The sequence below is a fragment of the Telopea speciosissima genome, chromosome 9 (assembly GCF_018873765.1).
Source record: "Telopea speciosissima isolate NSW1024214 ecotype Mountain lineage chromosome 9, Tspe_v1, whole genome shotgun sequence".
NCBI lineage: Eukaryota > Viridiplantae > Streptophyta > Magnoliopsida > Proteales > Proteaceae > Telopea > Telopea speciosissima.
Genome location: NC_057924.1, coordinates 11,499,063 through 11,519,757, shown reverse-complemented (window position 1 = coordinate 11,519,757; position 20,695 = coordinate 11,499,063). Strand labels below are relative to the sequence as shown.

Sequence of the window (20,695 nt, the reverse complement as noted above, 5' to 3'; positions counted from 1 at the left end):
AGGCTTAGCTAAGGGTGTAAATTGGTCCGGAACGGGACCAATATCTGCTTCGGTTCTGAAAATGGGTAATCATACTGAACCTGTCTGGTTCTGGTTTCTATTTGGTTTTGAAATTTGTTTCTTACACGGTTCGGTGCTGAATCTTGTACCCTGTTTCTTATATATGGGAAGTAGTTTTCTGTCCGAGAGTGGTTTATACCAGAACTCTCATATGTCTCTCTCTCTTCTCCTCAAAACAAGAGGGCAGAATTGTCTTTTCAAATAAGGTGTTGGGAACTTTGGTTACAGTTTTGTTTTTTCATTTCGGTTCCAATTTGACACCCTTAGGCATATCGGTACCACTGTACTTTAAGATGTGAGGCAACAGAAAACAAACTAGGTTTGGGCTTGGTCTCAAAACAAAGTAGGCCTAGCCTCTATGCCTGGGACTGGCATATTCAATTACAGCACATCTTAGCCAGAGGATGGTATGGGGTGATAAGACTTCAAAATGGTTGCCCTGGACTCAGTCATCACTAGCTCAAGATTAGCTTATTATGAACTAATCCAATAAAGTTGCTTAATGCTTGAGAGATTCAGGCCCAGGGGCCAACAGTTCAAAATCCATAAGCTTATGTAGGATATCTGTTTAGAGCCTAAATAACCTAATGGCCCACAGATCAGAACTCACGGCCCAATACTTGTAGAGACACAAGCTGGTAAGAAAAACAATTAAAACTTAGGGAAAAGGCTAGGTGTGCTAGCGGTATACCGAATGTCTTAAAATACGTTTTTAAACATCATTATTTTTTTTCAATTTGGATCCTCAGCTGCTGCCTGCTTGCTGCCTTGCGCAGGCAGGAGCAAAATGACTGCCCTATCCATTGCCCTGTCCGGGTGGGTACCAGGGTCGAAGCTTGAGTTTTAACTTTGGTTTTGTTTTGGCTAGGCCCAAAACCAAGACAATTTGAAGATTTCCATAAGTTTTGATCATAGTTAGCAAAGAAAAAAACAGAATCTTACGGTATGGGATTTAAATGTTAAAAAAGTACAAACGGATGGTCAAATAAAACGGTAAAAAAACACAGAGAACCGTAAAAAATGGACGGTACGGGTTTTAAACATTTATATTTCAAAAAGCGGAACAAAAAAACGACACTATTTCTCGTATAAATTTAGGATTTTTTATTTGAAATATATGCTTCAAGTTTCAATATCCGTGCATTAACCTTGAGTTGAAGGTGAAATCATGAAAAATGTAGCCCTTCGAGTCATCTATACGTCGTTGAAAGAATCGGGTCGATCAAATTTCGGGAGAGAAAGATATGATCAGTTAAATAAGCCATTGTTCAACAAGTCTAAGGTCTTAAAAAACGCCCAAAAAAAAAAAATGGAAACGTCACAGAGGTTTCGATCGAGATTTAGTTCCATGCCTATTATTGTATTACGTTTGCCAAATCATTAGTTATAGTTGTCAAATAAGTGATTTAGGTCACCAGTTCATTCATACCCAACTGTTCCTGACCCGGTCCAGATTTTAAGTGGGATAGCAGTTTTCTTTCTAGAATTTATAGGACTATTGTTAATGGGTAAAGGATATACCATTATCACTTGCCAAGTAAGAACGTGTGGAACTCCCAAAGGGCCACAACCATAATAAAAGAAACCAGGGAACATCTGTGAGTCTCCCATTATGAATCAGTGTAATCAAAGATCCTGAAAAACTCAAAAGATAATGGTTATGTTTTCCACTCATGGAGAGCAAAATTTAATTGAAATTCATATTCCACGACACCAATTATGCAAGCAACTTCAGAGAATTGATTTGCAGGGCCATGGGAATGTCTTTGTATGTTTCATGTTTCTTTTTTTAATCTTCTTCAAGGGAAGAGACAAATATGACCAGGCATTCATTTAATAGAGGTTTCAGTTACAGCAGAAACACCAAAGCAATTCAGATTTGAGTAGTTGAGCTTGAGGACCACGGACCATCTTCCAGAAAAATTCCAAACCCAACGGCTACAAATGGGTCGCCCGCCAAAAAAATTCCAATTTGTATTTTCAAAACACTGATGTTAAAACGGAAATCTATTCTTATCACCGATTGAAGAACGAGAATTACACCTAAATGACCTGAGGATCTATTCTCCTCTTCCACTGGTGAGCATGGCATGGGCCTTAATGCCTTATCGCAGGTCTGCTACTGCCAGAGAAGAACCATCAGTTCTGCAACTCAGTCCTACTCTCCTCTTGGTTGGTAGCGGAGAAGAGCCAATCAACGCCCATACTTGGCAATCCTGCCATGTGCTGTTCCTGCATCCCATACCATTTATGAAACCCATTTTGGCAATCATTAATATGGGTCAATTAACTACTCAGATGAGTTTCCTAACTCTTTTCTCTTTCTGGGTATTACTAGAAGTTCTGATTCAGAACCAGATGGTATAGTATCCTGTTGGACAACCCCAGATTATTTAATAGAGACAGAAGAGAAAGAGAAGAAATGCATTCCGAGAGAAAAACGATAACAGTAGATGGGATTTTAACACCAAGTAATTTGCAATTTTACTGTTTTTCCCCTCACTCAAACCCAAATCCCAGGCGACAACATCGCCGGCGAGAACAATTTCGCCGGCAAATTAACCATACTGCAATTAGTTCCTCCACCAAGACAACCCACATTGAATTCTATTGGTATCAAGATTCAGGAATAGATGATAGTATTTATAAACAAAGTAAAGAAGGAAACAACCTAATATCATATACTACTAATCTGCTAATTTTTTTTTCTTAGTATTTCTCTACAAAAAGATAAAGCATTCCAAAGAGACAAGGGGGTTCTCGAGGGACTCGTTCGTGGGCCAATTGCAATTCCCTTCGTCTACCTTCGATTCCTCTGGTTTCCGTCCGTTTTCCGGACCCAAAGCAGGGATTCGTCCTGGTGACCTCACGCCCCTCGTTGATGGGCTCCGCCCAAAAGCGTGCCGTGGCGCCGGAGACCTCGATCTCCTCCCCAAACCCTCACCTGGATCTGGGATTCGTCGTCTGTTAGTATAAGCAGCACCGGCACCACGCATGTCCCTAGTGCTGTGATGATGACGAACCTGAGATGATTTCATGGCATTGTTGTCATCTCTCCTACTAGGCGATTGGTCGAACCTTCTCGCCGGAGACAAAGTTGTTTTCTTCTCTCTTCTTTCTGTCCTTCCGATGAACTCCCCGCCGACAAGTAGTTTCCTGGGGAGCTTAGCCGGAGATCTGTCAACCCTCTGCCGGACCTCGCCATCGTCAACGCGTCCTTCCCCAATCGTTGTAGTGGACAAGCTCTCGCTCAAGCTACACATGTCCGAGACTTCAGAGATCTCTTCTACTGCTGGATCAGGAGTCAAAGTTGTTTTCTTCCCCATGTTGGTAGCTTCTTCAAGCTTAATGGGAAAAGAGGGAGGAGGAGTAGGTGGGGAAGAACGCTTATCTGTTTCGATCTTGAGGAAAGAGGGCGAAGGAATCTCTTGGGTTTCCACATTACGGAAAGAGGGTTTTGGTGTAGGAGTCTCTGAGAGCACTTCCTTCACTGTCTCCTCTTCCAAAGGAGGAGGTGGAGGAGCTTTGCTAATTCCTGCTGCTGCTTTGGCATAAGAGTTCGCCTCTGCCTCAACTGTTTTCGCCGAAGGAGTCTTGTTTGTGCTGACACAGCAACCCATTTGAGGTTTGACTGTTAAGAGACTACAGAGACTGAAAGCTTCAGCTGTTCTTCACCATTGCCAGAAGCATTCTTGGATGGAAATTTCTGTTCCAACCGGTGATTCTACTGGCCGGAATTGGAGTAAAATTTTGCTGCCAAAGGAAAAGCTTTCATCTTTGGTTATGAGTTTCACAGACTTCTCTCTCTCTCTCTCTCTCTCTCTCTCTCTCTCTCTCTCACTCACGGAACAAAGATGGGAGGAAGGTAGGTTGAGTGGACACAGAAAGCACAAAGAGTATGAATATTCAAAGGCAAAGAAAAATTCATTGGAAAAGAAAAAGGGCGAGTAAAAAAAGGGAGAGTCAATGAGGGACGAGGGTACCCTTTTTATTAATTTTAACAGATGGGTCTCTAATTGGGCAGTTTAGAAACGAATCTCTAAGACCATTCTCGACCTTTTGGCTAAGATCAAGTGTAGAAACGAATCTCTAGGAGTCGTTTGTTTGACTGGGAGTTGGGATTTAGGTGGGGTGGGAGAATGAATCGTTATCACCTCCGCCTGCTCTAATTTCCTTCAATTCCTCACATAGGAGGGGAAATGACCACCTTATCCGCTGTCTGAACACACTACCCAATGAGGGTTGGTCATTTTGCTCCTATGTGAGGGATTGGAGGGAATTGGAGGTGATAAAATTCGTGGGGGAATTGGGGAAAGAAAGTATTGATGTGGCACTTCAAAATACCACCCCAACCTTTTTTGGTTGACATGAGTGGTGAATTTACAACATTGGATCGCGATGAAAATTATTTCCTCTGCCCCAGCGATTAGGGTTTTTTCCCCTTTTCTCTTCTTTCCGCCGCAGCTGTGATTGCTTTCGTCCACCACCGTGCATGTTGTATCTCCGCCCTTGTGCGTGTTTTCTTCTCTATTTCCTCCTCAGCCTTTCCGCCATGAGCATCGGCCCTGCCAATGATGGAGATGGCGATGCTGACATCGATGCCGACGACGATGCCGACGATGGCAAGCCCTATGTGGCCATCTCCTTTCCGTCGACGGTGGAAGCGTAGTGTCAACGACAACTCCCTTGCGACGAAGATGGCATTTGCCTGCTGTGCGAGATGCAGCCTGCAGACAGTGATACGCTCATCTGCAACACTTGCGCAACTCCTTAGCAGTTTAGTTGTCTACCCTTTCGCCTTGAAACACTTGCCTATGCTTCTCAATGGGACTGTCCAGACTGTGTTCCGATCGTCGGTGATTTTTCGGCACCAACCGTTGGACTGGCCAGCGATATCGTCTGGGGCGACGTCGGTGGTAGAGACTGTGATGTCGATTCCCCTGCTTGTAGCATGAAAGACCTCGCCCAACCCAGCGCTTGGCCCCCCCATTTTATTATCAGATCTGCTGAACAATCGATCGACGTTGTTGGTACTCGACAGTTCTTCATTTATGGAGGTGGTGGAAGCCTCATAGGCAGGGGGACATGGCTAATGCTGATGGAGTTTCAGTCCCTGCAGTTGTTGGAAGTATCAACAATGCTAGCTGTGAGCAATGCCGAGATGTTTGGTGCGGAAGGTTTTTCTTTTTTATTTGGTGGTGCCGAGTTCCACCACCTTCTTTTCTTTTTTAGGTTCTGGTTTTGCAGGTTACGCCGGTTCTGGCGTTGGTGTTACCATGGAAATGGCCGGCTTCGTTACCCCTCTCGCCATACAGATCTTGTGACCCAGTCACCGTTTACCGAAGCTCCTCTAGGAGTGGCAATGTGTCGGCTCGCGTGGGCACGATGGCGCAGATCTTTTCGGCACTTTTGGGGTCTTTTCTTTTGGCACGAAAGTGCATGAGCTTATCAGTTGCTGTGTTGACAGCACTTTATCTGGGGCAATGGCTTTCACCCATCCCCTTCTTTGGATGACTCAGTCTTTGGCGTGCGAAACTGGGTCGCTTTCCACTCCGTCGGTCTGGATTCTGTATACCCAAACCTTCTGTTGGTCATGCTACCTATCTTTTTTTAGTATCTTTTTATGTATCCTGTTTCTCTATTGGCGTTGGGCGTGCGTAAATGAATAGCCATGTTATCTACCAAAAAAAGAGTGGTGAATTCAGAAAAGCTCAAGGAACAACATTAGTGTTTTGTCTCTTAACGTGACACCAATTTGGTGGGAATTTGGTTACTGTTAAAGGGAAAAATAAAAATCTCATCCCTGTTCTCTAACCCCAACCTACTGTGGAATCCAATCCCAAACATTTCCACCACATCCTCTCTGTCAATCAAATGACCCTTAACTCCTTAAGGTCCCGTTTGTTTAGAAGGGAAAGTGAGGTGGAATAGTAGGAAAGATGAGACCCACATGTCGGTGGGATTTTGTTAGGATGGAAATGTTAAGATAAAGTTACTTTTCCCATGAACAGTAACCAAAGTCCCACCAATTGGATAGGATAGATGTGGTCTTTTAAAATGCCACGTCAACAATCAAAACATTTAATGATGTTTCTTGAGCTTTTGTAAGTTCACCATCGCAACTTAACCAAACAATGTTGGTGTGGGATTTTAAAGTGCCACCTCCATGGTTCTAAGTATTGGAATCGTATCGCCCGTATCAGGTGATTCGTACCGGTTTTGCATCTTACCAATCCCGATACTGTATTGGTGACATGGTACGGACAATGGATAAATCGATTAAATAAATTTTTTTTTTAAAATGAGGATCAAGGGCAAATTTGTTCGATACAATTGATTGTTGACGATACCGGTTCAATACCGTATCGGTTTCCAAGTTGACCGATACCTGTTCCAATACCACGCACTAAAATCTTGGCCACATTAGCATTTTCCCACCCCACCTATGTCCCCATCAAACAAACGGGGCCTAATTAGTTGTGGTTAAGGGTATCAAAGAATCAGTTTGGTCGGTTTAATTTGGTTTTATATATATTGATATAAACCAAAGCCAAACCATTAAGTTGGGATTTGGGTCCTCTGTAGCGCGACAGGGAGTGTAGCGCACCATCCGATGGCCCACAGTGGTTGGGCATGTAGCCCAACACATAGACGGGGTGTTGGGCTGTGTGCCCAAGCACTGTGGGCCGTTGGATGTGCACTAAACTCCCTGCACGCTACAGAGAAGCCCGACGCATTAAGTTGCTCATTTCGGTTTCAATCCGATCGATAATGCTTTTTCTGAACGAGCTCTCGTCAGTTTATTATCGGTTTTAATTTTTCATATATAAAATGAAAACTAATGTAAGAATAACACTTTTTTGGGGGGTAAAAATAAGAATGACGCTTTTGAAAAGGGATATTGAGCAAGCGGCTTGGAAAAACACATCAATGAGATGCGATAAAATGATAAAAGGAAATGGAACGTTAATCGGTGTTGTGTGTGGGTGTGTGTACCTACGTCTAGGCACAGCCAGGCATGAAAAGACCATTACATTCTTGGATCTTTCCGCCTTTCAGGGAGTGTGGCGGCCTTTTGGCGCCGGGTTGTGTTTGGGTGCAGGTACACCCCCGCACACAGCACTGGTTAGCATTCTTTCTCCCAACGATAAATTAAAATCAAATCAATTATTAAACGGTTCTAATATCCCAAATCAAAACCAATTAATAAACGGTTTGATTTAAATGGTTTTTACCGGTTTAAATTTTGTTGCCAAGTCAAGTTAATAGTTCAAAGTCCAAGTGAAAACGAACATACGTTTGGAACCCAATAGATAAATTTGATGATGCTGGATTTGAACTACGGCATCAAATCATAAATTGTGGCTTAGGAAATAAAAATAAAATAAAATAATTTACTTGGTGTACATCCAATAGAAACACTTGAGTGAATATAGAATGCCAGGACTAATTGTATTTTTTGTATAAAAAAAATGGGTTTAATATGTATAATTGATTCAATAGAATGTTAGTTTTAATCCATTTTAATTGGTTCAACATTCATGATTTAAATGTTTTCACTTCTTAAAACCAAAACTGAACCGTTAAATAAATGGTTTCACTTCTTAAAATAAAAACCGAATCGATTAATATATTGTTTGTCGGTTTCAATTTAAACGGTTTGATTTTGTTTCAATAAGCGATTTTTGTTTGCAATTCACACTTTATGTAAGAGGGCAGCGAGGTCATTTCAAGTGAGAATGAGAGAGATATAGACACAAAGGTACTAGCATAGCCTACCTGACTTCTCAAAGAACCCATTCCCCAACTGTTTTTTTTTTTAAAGTCTATTCGGTCATTTCAGACGATTTTAACGATCCACCTGATCGTTTCTGTTTGTTTCGGTTTCTAAAATCCCAAAATTGAAACAACCAATAGGGCATTTGGTTTGGGTTTTTTTTGTTCGGTCCCATTTTTATAACCCTACAACACCTTAATATTTGGTAATTTTGATAGAGCGCAAAATTTGCATATCAAACATCCCAAGATCTCTTACTCACATAGTGAATTTATATAACTGGAGTTTTTTCGTAATCACATTGAGGTTTTGAAAAAATCTAAAACTACAAGTGTATTAAAGTTGCAAAAAGTAACCTTAGTATCCTGTGGAAAAAAGGGGGCAGTTTCCCTTCACCCACTACTTCTTTTCCCAAGGTGGAGGAAAACTTTCTCCATTCTATCATGGAAAAATATGTAAGTACATACTAATACACGTGAAGGTCTTTAATTGAATTAAATTCTTAAACTTGACATATGATCAGTCAATAATACTCTCTTACTTTCTTTTCTTTTCTGGGCTTCCAAACATAGCCTAAAGAGGGGTTCTTCAAGGAAGGAAATCAATTGGACCACTGGACAGCCTTGAGGGCCAAGACTCATTAAAGGGAGAGTAGGGGATTACATTAAAGACCATGTGATTGACTTCAAAGACGGAAGTGCAACAGTTTATTGATGGCCTTGGTACCAATACTTGATCCCTGGTCCCCAAAGGAGCACATTGAATTTGACCATTGAGGCAACCAAAGGTAATGGTGGAAGTGCAACAGTTTAGATATCATCAAGAAATCCAAAGGTTGTTAAGTGGGTCATATTCGTCCGAATCAAAATTTTCTGTAGTATTGGTGGGATGGCGGTGCACATCCGACGCTACATTAGAGGCCATGTGTGTCATGTATGCCATTTGGCCTCTAATGTGTCATCGAATGTGCACCACCCGTCCCACCGGTACTGCAGAGGATCCTGGTCCATTCATAGATAATGATGATGATGTACTCATGTACATGTATGGTACTGGTAAAGTGTGTGGTAACCACCCAAAGTTCCCAGATCCACCACGAACCAAAGACAATAGCCAGATAACAACTGTAAGGTCTCTCTACTGTGTTCTACTAAATGCTTATTGGTACCCAGAAAACTTGCAAAAACAACCAATATCTTTGCCGTATATCAGAGAGAGATCATCTGGTGGCCAGATCCCAAGTCCCGAATTCCAATCCCCTGAGTCTGTCCTTTAGATTTATTTTTTTTTGGCCAAACAGAGCATAAGAAGAACAGTAGAACACAATGGCCCTGTTGTATGGGGAAACAAAAGTAAAGAAAAGCTGAAAGAGTAGTAAACCAAGGAGCAAGTATTGTCCAGGGTTCTGCCCAGAATTACTGATGGTTAAATCGAGACACCCAGTGAGGTATTAAGACAAACATGTGGTGGGTTCCACCTTCACCTTCAACCCAGAGTCATACGGCAATAGAAAACAAGGAAACGTCAGTGACTTTAGTACAACTTCGCTGAGTTTAAATTTTTTTTTTTGGTGGAAAGCTCAGTTGAAAGATGAAATATCACCCAAAATAACATCTGTATTAATCTGTCACGCCATGCTATAATTACTCAGTCGGCAAAGAAAATCTCAGAAAGGAAAGAGGTTCTGTCTGCTATTCGTGTACTCAACCCTGCTTGCCTTGTGGAGTGCGGACTGTGGACACAATCTTCTATATCACCACTATACTTTAAACACTTTTGCTTTTCGGTGAAACTGAAACAATTCAGCTCCGGGCATCTCTCTCTCTCTCTCTCTCTCTTTTGGGGTAAGGCGATCATTTATCGCCTTGCTGTGTCTTGGTAGTAGGGTCCTGTGGGGCAGTTCGACAGTAGAGGATCTAAATTGCTCTCTCTTTTTCTCTCTCTCTCTCTCTCTCTCTCAAGCAACTCATATTCACTGCATGTACATGGTCATACCCCCTAGGAAAAAAAAACTGCATGTCTATGGAAGGTAGTCAGGTACCATAATTATAAAAAATGGAGTTTTACGGTACATGTTTTAAACATTAAAAATTGCAAACAAACGGTCAAATAAAATGGTAAAACAAAACAGAGAATGATAAAAAATGGAAAACGAATGATACGGGTTTTAAACGTTTATATTTCAAAAAAAGGGAACCAAAAGCAACTTTATTCTCATATAGATTGAGGAATTTTTATTTGAAATACATGTTTTTAATTTCGGTATACGTGCATTGACCTTGAATTGAAGGTAATATCATGAAAAATGTAGCTATTAAAGTCATATTTACGTTGGTGAAAGAATCAGGCCGATCAAAGTTTGAGAGAGAGAGATATGGTTACTTGAGTCCAAAGTCTTAAAAACGCCAAAAAAAAATGGAATCATGTAAAAAATGTGTTTTATTACGTTTAAAACAAGAGTGCTTGTTGTTTGCCGTTTTTTCCCATATGCAAAATGTGTTTAAAACGGTAAAAAATAGGAACCCGTTTTAAACGCGTTTTTGCGAAAAGCGAAAGGTACTAAGGGTGGCTGGATCATTCTTGACAAAAAAGTATTTAAAACCCTTTTAAAACTCTGATCATGTTTTTTAACATATTAAACACGTTTTGTCGTATGTCTCTTAAACGAATTGAAAAAAAAAAAACATCACATGAATCTTATATGCCGTTCAAATGTATAAAGTATATATCGATAAGGAAGCATAATTTTATGTATGTCTTGAATTCTTGTACCCGTTTCGTAGGTCGACCCGCTCCGACATTTTTTGTGGCGACCCGAATGGAACTTTTTTTGAGATCTATGATGGTAGCAAAGGGCCGTAATTAGGTGTTCTTGAGATATCTCCATTGTAATTTTCTCTGTTTTATATAGTGAAACATCTTTGCCTTCGCTCGTGGACGTAGCACACCTTACTGGTGTGTGAACGACGTTAAATCTTTGTGTCATCTTGCTCTGTTTTCATTTTTGTTCGTGTTTTGGGTTGTGTTTGTTCTAAATTCTAAAACATAAGACTCTTGCTTTCATGTGAGATGTGTCATAATTAATATATAACCATATCGAATCGATCAATTGCTTATGCTGAAATAGTTTCACATGCAAAAACTACAACCCTTTTCATTTCATGTTTTTCTTTTATGATTATTATTTTTCATGAAACTTATAATGAATTTTGGAAATTATATGCATTATGTTGAATGTAATCATTATTTTTTTTTTGCTGTAGATGTAGGTATTCAGGTAAAAATTCATCAATTTATACGAGTATTTGTCATCTTTTGGATCTCATTTTTGAAATCTACACATTTAAAACCCGTACCGTCCGTTTCCGTTTTTGCTAACTTTGTGTTGGACGTTTTTAGGAGTGAATTTCACAGTAAATACAGACTGTTCTATGTAGGGATTCTATTTCTGTTCTAGACCTTGGCCAAAATGTGTAACAAAATTTATTGGTTGGGCTAGCCGACTAGGCTTGGGTTTAAATATAAGCTCATATCATGCCAAATGAAAACAATTTGGAAAACAAGAATTAATTCTTAGTATCTGGATTGAACCAAGGTTGGCGGAATCTAACAGTAAAGGTGTGAAAGCCGCTTCTTGAATCATTAGGAAGAGGATTTTATACCCAAATTGGAAGTCAAAGTCCACTGTTTTATTTGATATTGATTGGATGCAAAGATGATAGGAGATCCACTATTGGATTTTGCATCTTTCTAAGTGAAAATCAGCTTCTAATTCTTCGAGAAACATAAATGAAGGAATAGGACTTTGAAACTCAAGACTCTAAACTCTTACTAATTAGTAACAAGGAGAACAAAACCAATGGCCAACCATTAAAACTCTTAGATCAATTGTTGAAGAAGCTCTATGACTTGTTTACAATAATTCAAAACTTAAACATGTTCCAATTTCATTTTATGCGCCAATTAATTCTAAAATTTCACCCTTAAATGCATGGATTTAAAACTTGGACCAAAATCGATGGAATCGAGCAATTCGACATGAAATCGACCGAGACTGATTATGATCAAATTCGACGAATCCAATTTTACTCATATTAAGTCCCACTGAGTTAGGCTGAGGTCAGAAGAGTCTGATTAATTCTGGCAAGCTGATCAATTTCAAGATATTTCAAATTGACAAAGATTAATCTCATACCTGATTCTGATTTTTAAAAACTTAGTTAAATTTGAGGCTTAGAAACCTTTTTTAAGGGGTACAAGTTTAAGCGGTCGAGGTTCACTAGGAGAAATTGGACGATGTTCATGGGAGCTTCAATCGCCGGGGGAGGAGGGGAAGAGGAGGAGGTGGTGGAGGAGATCAAGAAAGCTACTGAGGATAGAGATGTGGGTCAGTTGGCATCTGATTCAATGTATGATGAGGATACTTGATTTTAATTCTTTTCCCCCTTCATCAACTATGGATTTTTTGTGTTTGTATATATAAAGACGTGAAGAATGGTTACATGTGATAAGATTGTTACAATTGACAAAATACACGTAGTTGTGTAATAGCTTGGGATAGATTCACTTATTAGTTGTGTAACAGCTTAGGAGTGTGAGCTGTGGACAAAGTTGTTGACCGAGTCTTGGATATATCCAAGTCATCTGTTGGAGTGGATATTTGATCTGTAATACCCCTATAGCAGGGATCAATAATATCTATTTATTTTTTCTAAGGAGACCATCCAACCTCTCAGTCTCTCTTGATCGTGGGAGTGGGAAAACTTGTTCTTTTTTTTATTTTAAATTACTGAGGCTGCATTCAATAGAGAATCCAAAATTAATATAAAATCTATTTTTTCTTATATTTTTTCTAAGGATTGAATTTTCCTTAAGCCATGTAAAAGGAAATTCCTTGACCTCGGCTTTTGTATCGATGGCAGAGAGTATCGCACAACAGTGAGGGTACGTTCAATCATAGGTAAATAGGGGACGTTTTAAGCCCCTAAGATGGTGGTGACCAAACCATCCTTGCAAGGAAAAGAAAATTTTTCTCCCTTTTCTAATTTGCAAAAGTGGCATAGTTTTCATCTTCGAAGCATAAGGCATTAGGGCAGTTAAATATAAAGCCTTCTTCTCCATGGTAAAAGTTGTGCACTTTTGAAGTAAAACTTCAATTACCAATTAAACTTATCTGCAAAAGAAGAAAATCTGCAGTTGAAAATAATATTGATAATTTTCCAAATGATTGATATTGTATCTAACAATGTTTATATCCTTAAGTCAAGCTCAATCGAAACTCCTTCCACCATTAAAGATATGGTTAGAAATATATATAGCATTCTTAACTACTACATCTTTTGATTCAATGGTTGATGTTCACCTAACTTGATAGTATGGCAAATGAGCTCGTTTGAATGGTCGACGAGAAGGCTATAACCCAGTTGATCATTTACATACCACAGTGCCATTGCCGACTTTGGTCCATGTAAAAGGATCATCGGATTTTGGCATATAGTATGGGGGGGGGGGGAGGAGAGTGTTGATGTATACATTTACATTGCCCTTCCCTAACAGTTCGAGCTTTTAGTTGAAACAATAGCGAACATGGTATCAGAGCAAGGAGGTAGAGAGCTTGACTCCTGGGAAGTGCATCTTTGGAGTTTACTTGACATTGTTTTTCCTCGGTGCCATACGAAGGAAATGTATGAGCTCGACGTGCAAGGACCATGAGAACTTGGCCTGCATGTGCAGGAGTGTGTTGTGTATACATTGGCGTTGCCCTTCCCTAACAGTTCAAACTTTTGGGATGAAAATTTTACATGGTATCAGAGCAAGTTTTCATTGTATCCACATGTCCATAGTACGAACTATAACACGTGTGGGGGAGTGTTTGGAGGTAGTCCCACATTGGATACTATCTTACCTATAACGTCCCTAATACACTTGGAAGTCCCTCCACCTACTAGTTAGAAGCAGTCCTTCTGATTGAGTAGTCTTGTATGAGGGCTTAAGGCTCATCTTAACTGCATACACGTTAAGAATAGACTTGCAAAATATTATATCCTCAATAATTAGTAAGCATCCTTCATCCTTTGTCTTTTATAAAATACACCTAAAGGCATATTTGGCAACAACCTGCTCTACTTTTTTACGTTGTGAAAACGTCTTCAATAATACATATGATGCACCATCAACCAAGAGAGTAGATATAAAGGTGCATGGGGTGATCCTTCATTGATGGTTTGATATATCTACAAGGGTATGGCTGATCTTTGTGCATACTTTTGTAAGTAGTTTTTATGCAATATATTTTCTGGTACATTGGGCTTGGAGGTAGTTGGAGAAGTTGGTATTGCAGCCATTTCTCTCTGCTTCACAATTCGATATCCCAATTAGGCGTTCAAGAAAAGAACACTTCTCTAAGTCTGTGGCATGCAGATGACTATAGTACTAATACAGAGAGTAGTCGGCAATGGCATTGTGAAATGCAAATTACTACAGTACTAATACAAAAAGCAGTCAATAGTGGTATTGTTGCACTATAGCAGGGGCTTTGCCGAAGAGCACCTGAAATGGAGGGCAGAACTGCAGTGGTGGGGTAGGAAGTCGATTTATCAACTAAGGGGTTGTTTTGAAGCATATACTTAAAATTTCAGCAGGTGATTTGCACCGGCCAAAAGAGTGAGTCTGGTTTCAACCACATGCCGATGCTTATGTTCAGCCCTACCTTTTTGTTCAGAAGTGTGTAGGTAGGAATCTCTATGGGTAATGTCATCTATTGGAACATTCTGATGTTACAATTCAAATAAGTGACAACATGCTTGTGAAATGCAATAAAAATAGATAAAGCATTAGATCACTTGATAATTGGAAACAACCAGTTAAATCGACTATAGTCTTCAATAAAGGAAATGTAGTATTGGTATCCTTACACTGACGGCATCGGGGTGGGGCCCTAGATGTCTGAATGTATCAGTTCAAAGGCAACAATACAACACTATTTCTTATAGAAAAGGGAAAGATTGGGTGATTTTCCCATTTGACAAGAGACACAATAGAAGAAGAGGTCGCGGGCTTGGTGGGAAGCTAAGACTTGCAGATAATTCCATCAAGACTATCGAAGGAGGGATGGCTGAGACGCTCATGGTAAATGGACCTGGAGACGCATTCACCAATGTAGATGGCTGACTGTGGAGGGAGAGGTGGAGTAGTAGCTGGTGCACTGAGTAGTTGGTAGATACCATCTTTAACCATCCCGCGAGCAGGGTTGTCCCCGTTAGAGGTTACTTCACATAGCAACAAGTGGGAGGAAATTTAAGTCTTTAACATTATTTAGGTACATGCAAGACATCATTGAACTTAATATGGATTGTTGAAGAAATTGAAGCATCACCAATATGATGGATGTCCAAATTTGCACCATTACCCACTCTCACTTGATCAGTAGTAGTGTAGGGAGTATTCAAGGTCATGTTACCCAGGTCAGAAGCTAGATGATGAGTGGCGTCGGAGTCCTGGTACCAAGCCGAGTCAAAGAAGATGAAGGAATGGCAAGGAGAGCCTGTCCATCCGGAGGAGCAACCTAATAACCGTGGTTGAAGCGATTGTAAAAGGTCATGGCAGTATAGTTTGTTCGATTACAAATCTGGTAGAGAGGACGAGCATTACTACCTGTAGAATTTGGTGGCATAGGAGTTGAATGCTGTGGGAAGAAGCAATTGGGACACGTCCACAGTCGCAACCGCAACAACCAGCACCACCATTTGGAGATTGAGGGGATGTAGAGGGAGATGCAAAAGGAGAGGATTCTTTAAGGATTTCTTGGCTAAAGAGAAGGTCAGTGAACTCATCAAGTGAGAGAGGGTCGAGCCTGGTAGTAATGGAGGTTGCGAAGGAATCGTAGTCGAGACCACGTATAATGCTTAGGTTCATATCAAAGTCAGTAATAGGATGAGTTGGCATAGCAAGGCTATCAACCAGGCTCTTGACCCATTATGGATATTCAACCATTGAAAGGGTTCCTTTCTTGATTTGAGAGAGCTGGTACTTAAGTTGCATTATTCTAGTATGCGACTAAGAGGTGTAGATACGTGCTAAGGTGGTCTAAGCGACATGAGATGGAGAGAGACCAACAATGTTGGCGAGAGCATGCTCAGTGAGAAGCGATATTATCCAGTAGTATAAGTTGTTCTTGTCGACACTATAAAAGGTAGGCAAGGTAATCACGAGCCATGGAAGAGGTGTTGGTGGTGGAGGTGGAGGGAGATAGATGTGGGGATGGGTAAGGGAAGCTATCATCGACGTAGCCATACAAATCGTGAACATTCAGGAGAGGGAGAAACTATGACTTCCAAAGAAGGTAATTTAAGCGGTCGAGATTAACTGGGGGAAGTTGAACGATGTTCGTGGGAGCTACAATCGTGGGGGGAGGAGGGGAAGATGAGGAGGTGGTGAAAGAGTCCGAGAGAGCGATTGCAGATAAGACGTGGATCAATTGGCATCTGATCCCATGTAAGACAAGGATAGTTGATTTGAATTGTTTTCCCCTTTTGTCAACTATGGGGTTTGTGTTTGTATATACAACGACATGAAGAGTGGTTACATGTGATAAGGTTGTTACAATTGATAAGATACACATAGTTGTGTGACAACTTGGGATAGATTCACTTAGTTGTGTAACAACTTAGGAGTGTGAGCTGTGGAGGGAGGGAGTTATTAACCAAGTCTTAAATATATCCAAGTCAACTGTTTGAGTAGATATTTGATCCGTAATACGCCAATAGTAGGGGTCAATAATATCCATGTATTTTCCCTAGCAAACATCAAACCTCTTTGGTCTTTATTGATCGTGAAGTTGGAAACTCGTTCTTTTTTGTTGTAAATTACTGAGGCTGCATTTAATAGAGAATCCAAAATTAATATAAAAATCTATTTTTCCTTATATTTTTTTGTCTAAGGACTTTTTGTCTAAGGACCGAGTTTTCCTTAAGCCATGTAAAGGGATATTCCTTGACCTTGCTATTGGATCGGTGGCAGAGGGTATCGCTCAACAATGAGGGTACATTCAAATTAAACGTAAATAGGGGATGTTTTAAAACCCTAAGATGGTGGTGACTAAACCATCCTTGCAGGGAAAAGAAAAACTTTCTCCCTTTACTAATTCGCGGAATTGGCAAAGTTGTCATGTTCAAAGCATAAGGCGTTAGGGCAGTTAAATATAAAGTCTTCTTCTCCACGGCCAAAGTTGCACTCTTAAAGTGTCACTTCAATTAGTAGCTAAACTTATCTACAAAAGAAGAAAATCTGCAGTCTGGTTTCTTTCCCACTTGAACATTGGAAACAATATTGATATTCTTTCAAAGGCTTGATATTGTATCTAATAATGTTTATATCCTTAAATCAAACTCAATCGAAATGCCTTCCACCATTAAGGATATGGATAGAGACAGAGATAACACTCTTAATTATCAAATCTTTTGATTCAATGGTTGATGTTCACCTAACTTGGTAGTATGGAAAATGGGCTCGCTTGAATGGTCAACGAGAAGGCTATAACCTAGTTGATCATAATCCCTGCACCAAGAATCTGTGTTCCTACACATCTTTGGCTGTTGGATACCACATCTGCTGTTAGTAGGATGCTTGTTCCATCCATACACTAATACCTCTACTTAACATACTGGTATTTTGAGATGAAAATCTAATGACACCAAACCAGGTCCCTTCTAATTATGGAAATCTAATATGATACTAGAGCAGGTCCCAATCCTACTTCAATTCACCAAATTTAATGGTCATTTGTATGTAAAAAGATTAATATTTTGTACAAATTTGACTTGATCAATGTCAAAGGATATTTATCTATGTAAGTCGACTCATATTCAATTATACACTCATCCATACATTTGTGTGTGCATCCTTTCAATTGTCAATGGGATTGTCTAAATGACAACTCTATAATGCATATAGAACTTGACTAAGTACTAATTCGGGGATATAAGAAACCTCCAATCTTCAAATAGGAGTTTTCAAATAGAGAGAGTGTAGGACCCTCATTTATGTGAGGCCGAGAAGGCATACAAAGAATATACACAAGACCGACATGCAATCTTTTGCCCTTTCTTTAATTGCCACTAGTCTTATTCCCAAAAATTATTTATGTTAAGAGTATAAAATGGTTTTTAAAAATAACTAAAAAATGACATCATTATTTCATTATCAATTTTATTTTTTTTATGAAAGTTATTATCAAAAGTTGTCATTGTTAATTCAGTTTTTAATGACACTATTTAATTTCATTTGAAAGAAATAAATATATTATACTAAAAGAATAAGAATTTAAATTAATTTAAAATTTATTTATTTATTATTTTTGGTAGGAAGAAGAATTTAAATTAATTTAAATTACATAAGAAAATCCCATGGTCAATAATCCTAGATTTTACGATTTTTTTTTGGAAGGGAGGGGAGGGGAGGGGAGGGGGGGGGAACACCTTGAAGTCTTGCCCATAAAATTTCACTCTCCCATCTGACCAGCCATATGGCAAGATTAGTTTATAGATTCATGGTGGGGTGCCATCCCAAAAAACCATTCCCATCAAATTTTAACAGTAAAATTTTAGAAACTCCATGAACAAGCACTCATCACCCCACCCAAAAAAACCATTCCCATCAAATTTTAACAGTAAAATTTTAGAAACCCCATCAACAAGCACTCATGGATTTGCAATTTTTTCTTTTAATTTGAACCCTGCTTCCATATTGTGCTATAGAATTTTTCTACTCATAAATAGGGAGAGAATCCATGACCGAACTATACCTATGTGTTAGTGACCAACTTTCAAGTGAAGTCTCGACCCTACACCTAACAATTGATGGAACGTTGGAACCACAATGTAATGTGGAAGTATAACGACCACTTTTGAGTCCTTACCTCATGACTGAGAGAGCCAAACTAACTATTGATGAACCGATGTTTCCATCTTTTGAGGGCGCACAAAGCAACCACACACACCCACCAAGCACAGCGCTAGTGCTTCCTTTTGGTGGCTCTTTTCCAACTTTATCGTTTTACTAACAAACACTAAAATTGACCCACCAGCACCAAGGCACCAAGCCTGTCAAAACTCAAAAGAGGTTAGAAGCTGAATATGACAATTTATACTTTGAAAATTAAAATCAGAACAGAATACCAACAGGTTTCGGTCTCAATCCGACATTTCCTCGAACATTTCATGATCACTTTACAACTTACACCCATCTTCTATGAACACAGCTCATACGATCAAACATGACCATATCTTTGACATCCTCATATCCCTATCTCTATATTCATCTCTTCTTTTTCTCCCAAATAAACAATAATTAAAAAAAGAAGAACAAGAAAGAGAAGTATCTGGTTCGGCTTCGTCTCCCCAGATATATAAGAAACTAATAAGAGTACCTTTTTTGTTTTTAGGTTTCATGAGATACTAATAAGAATACTTGATCTTATCCTTCTTCTTCTTCTTCATCTACCTTGAGCTTTTTCCCTTTTATTTTTGGGTTTTTGCTATAATAAAGAGTAGATTAACAGATGTTGGTGCATCTCCAGTCAACCCTGACCTCTCCCAACCCAGCTACGTGCTGACTCGGCTTCCGAAACGATACGATATGGCTACTGACCATGAAAGCAGTGACGCGCTCCGAAACGCGTATGTCTTCCATGCGCAGTTCCTGCAACCTGTGCACATACTCCGGCACGTGAACCAGATCCCATAACACCCCAACTCCACCGGGCTTCAAAACCCTAACCACCTCCACCAAACCCTTCATCCTCTCTGCCGCAGCCGCCGCAGTCCGATGCCCAAACTCCTTCCCCACTGTATGCAAGCAAACAGCCGAAACCACCACATCGAAGTAATTATCGGCGAACGGCAACCGCCGCGCGTCACCCTCTCTACAAGTCACGTACTCCTGAACGCCTTCCATCCCCGCCTTGCGCAGCGTCGCTACCGCAGTTTTCCGGCAGTCGAGGCCGACGACGCGCCCGGAGCTGCCTTCCTTTTTCAGCTGTAGCGCCACTGCATTAAGGAGGATCCCTCGGCCGCATCCAACGTCCAGGGCGGTTTTGACCGTTGACCAGTCACTGACCACGTTGATCATGCGCTGTGCCATCTCCCAGTGGAGGGACACGGAGGAGTAAAAGATGTTACCTGCGGCGAAGAAGAGACCGACGGCCGAGATTGCGGTTACGGAACCGGTGAAGCCAGCGATGAAGCGAGGAGCTCCAGCAGGAAGGGCAGGGAAGAGTGATTCGACTACTGAACAGAGGGGATTGAAGTAAAGGAGGAAAAGAACGGCGAGGAACGAAAATAGGAGAGCGTGGATTAGCAGGAAAATTACGGTCTGCCATTCATCCAATCCGTAGATCGCGTAGATCTGTGTCCAGTCTCTCCCAGCTTTCCCCATTTTGGTGGGAAAATGCAAGAAAAACTGTATTCAGATATTAAACCCTGAATTGATTGGGCTCAAAACCTGAGATTTGAAAACAACTCAAATCAGGAATTCTTGATTAACAATTCAAATTAATAGATCCAAATGAGAGCGTTTAACTTACAGTGACGAAGAAAAAGTTACGGTATCAGCTAAGATCTTCGAAATCAGAGCAGATAAATGAGAATCAGGCAAACAGAAGCAGAGCACTTTGGCGATGAAGAAGATGAATCTTCATATCCGTGCCAGGCTTTTCAATCAACCATAAAGTGGAAGACAGGGAGTGATTAATAGAAAGAAAACACAAAAATACAAATATAAATCAGAGAAACGTCAGCAGATTCGGATGATCTCCCGCTCAGACAGGAACGCGCTTTGGCCCGTCATTTTCCTATTCTTCCT

General features: G+C 40.2%; 2 protein-coding genes across 2 annotated transcripts; both read right to left on the bottom strand.

The window, feature by feature from the left end:
• Positions 1-2,640: 2,640 nt before the first annotated feature.
• LOC122639475 lies at positions 2,641-3,723 on the bottom strand. Its single transcript, XM_043832345.1, has one exon. It carries the CDS (start codon positions 3,678-3,680, stop codon positions 2,781-2,783), a length of 900 nt encoding a protein of 299 aa, XP_043688280.1. The 5' UTR covers positions 3,681-3,723; the 3' UTR covers positions 2,641-2,780.
• Positions 3,724-19,349: 15,626 nt separating this feature from the next.
• LOC122641052 lies at positions 19,350-20,331 on the bottom strand. The gene has a single exon (XM_043834373.1). The coding sequence runs from the start codon at positions 20,267-20,269 to the stop codon at positions 19,388-19,390; it is 882 nt and encodes a 293-aa protein (XP_043690308.1). The 5' UTR covers positions 20,270-20,331; the 3' UTR covers positions 19,350-19,387.
• Between the last annotated feature and the right edge of the window lie 364 nt (positions 20,332-20,695).

Bases quoted from the DNA above. Each gene is read 5' to 3' on its own strand.
- LOC122639475 (XM_043832345.1), bottom strand. From the start codon at position 3,680: ATGGGTTGCTGTGTCAGCACAAACAAGACTCCTTCGGCGAAAACAGTT.
- LOC122641052 (XM_043834373.1), bottom strand. From the start codon at position 20,269: ATGGGGAAAGCTGGGAGAGACTGGACACAGATCTACGCGATCTACGGA.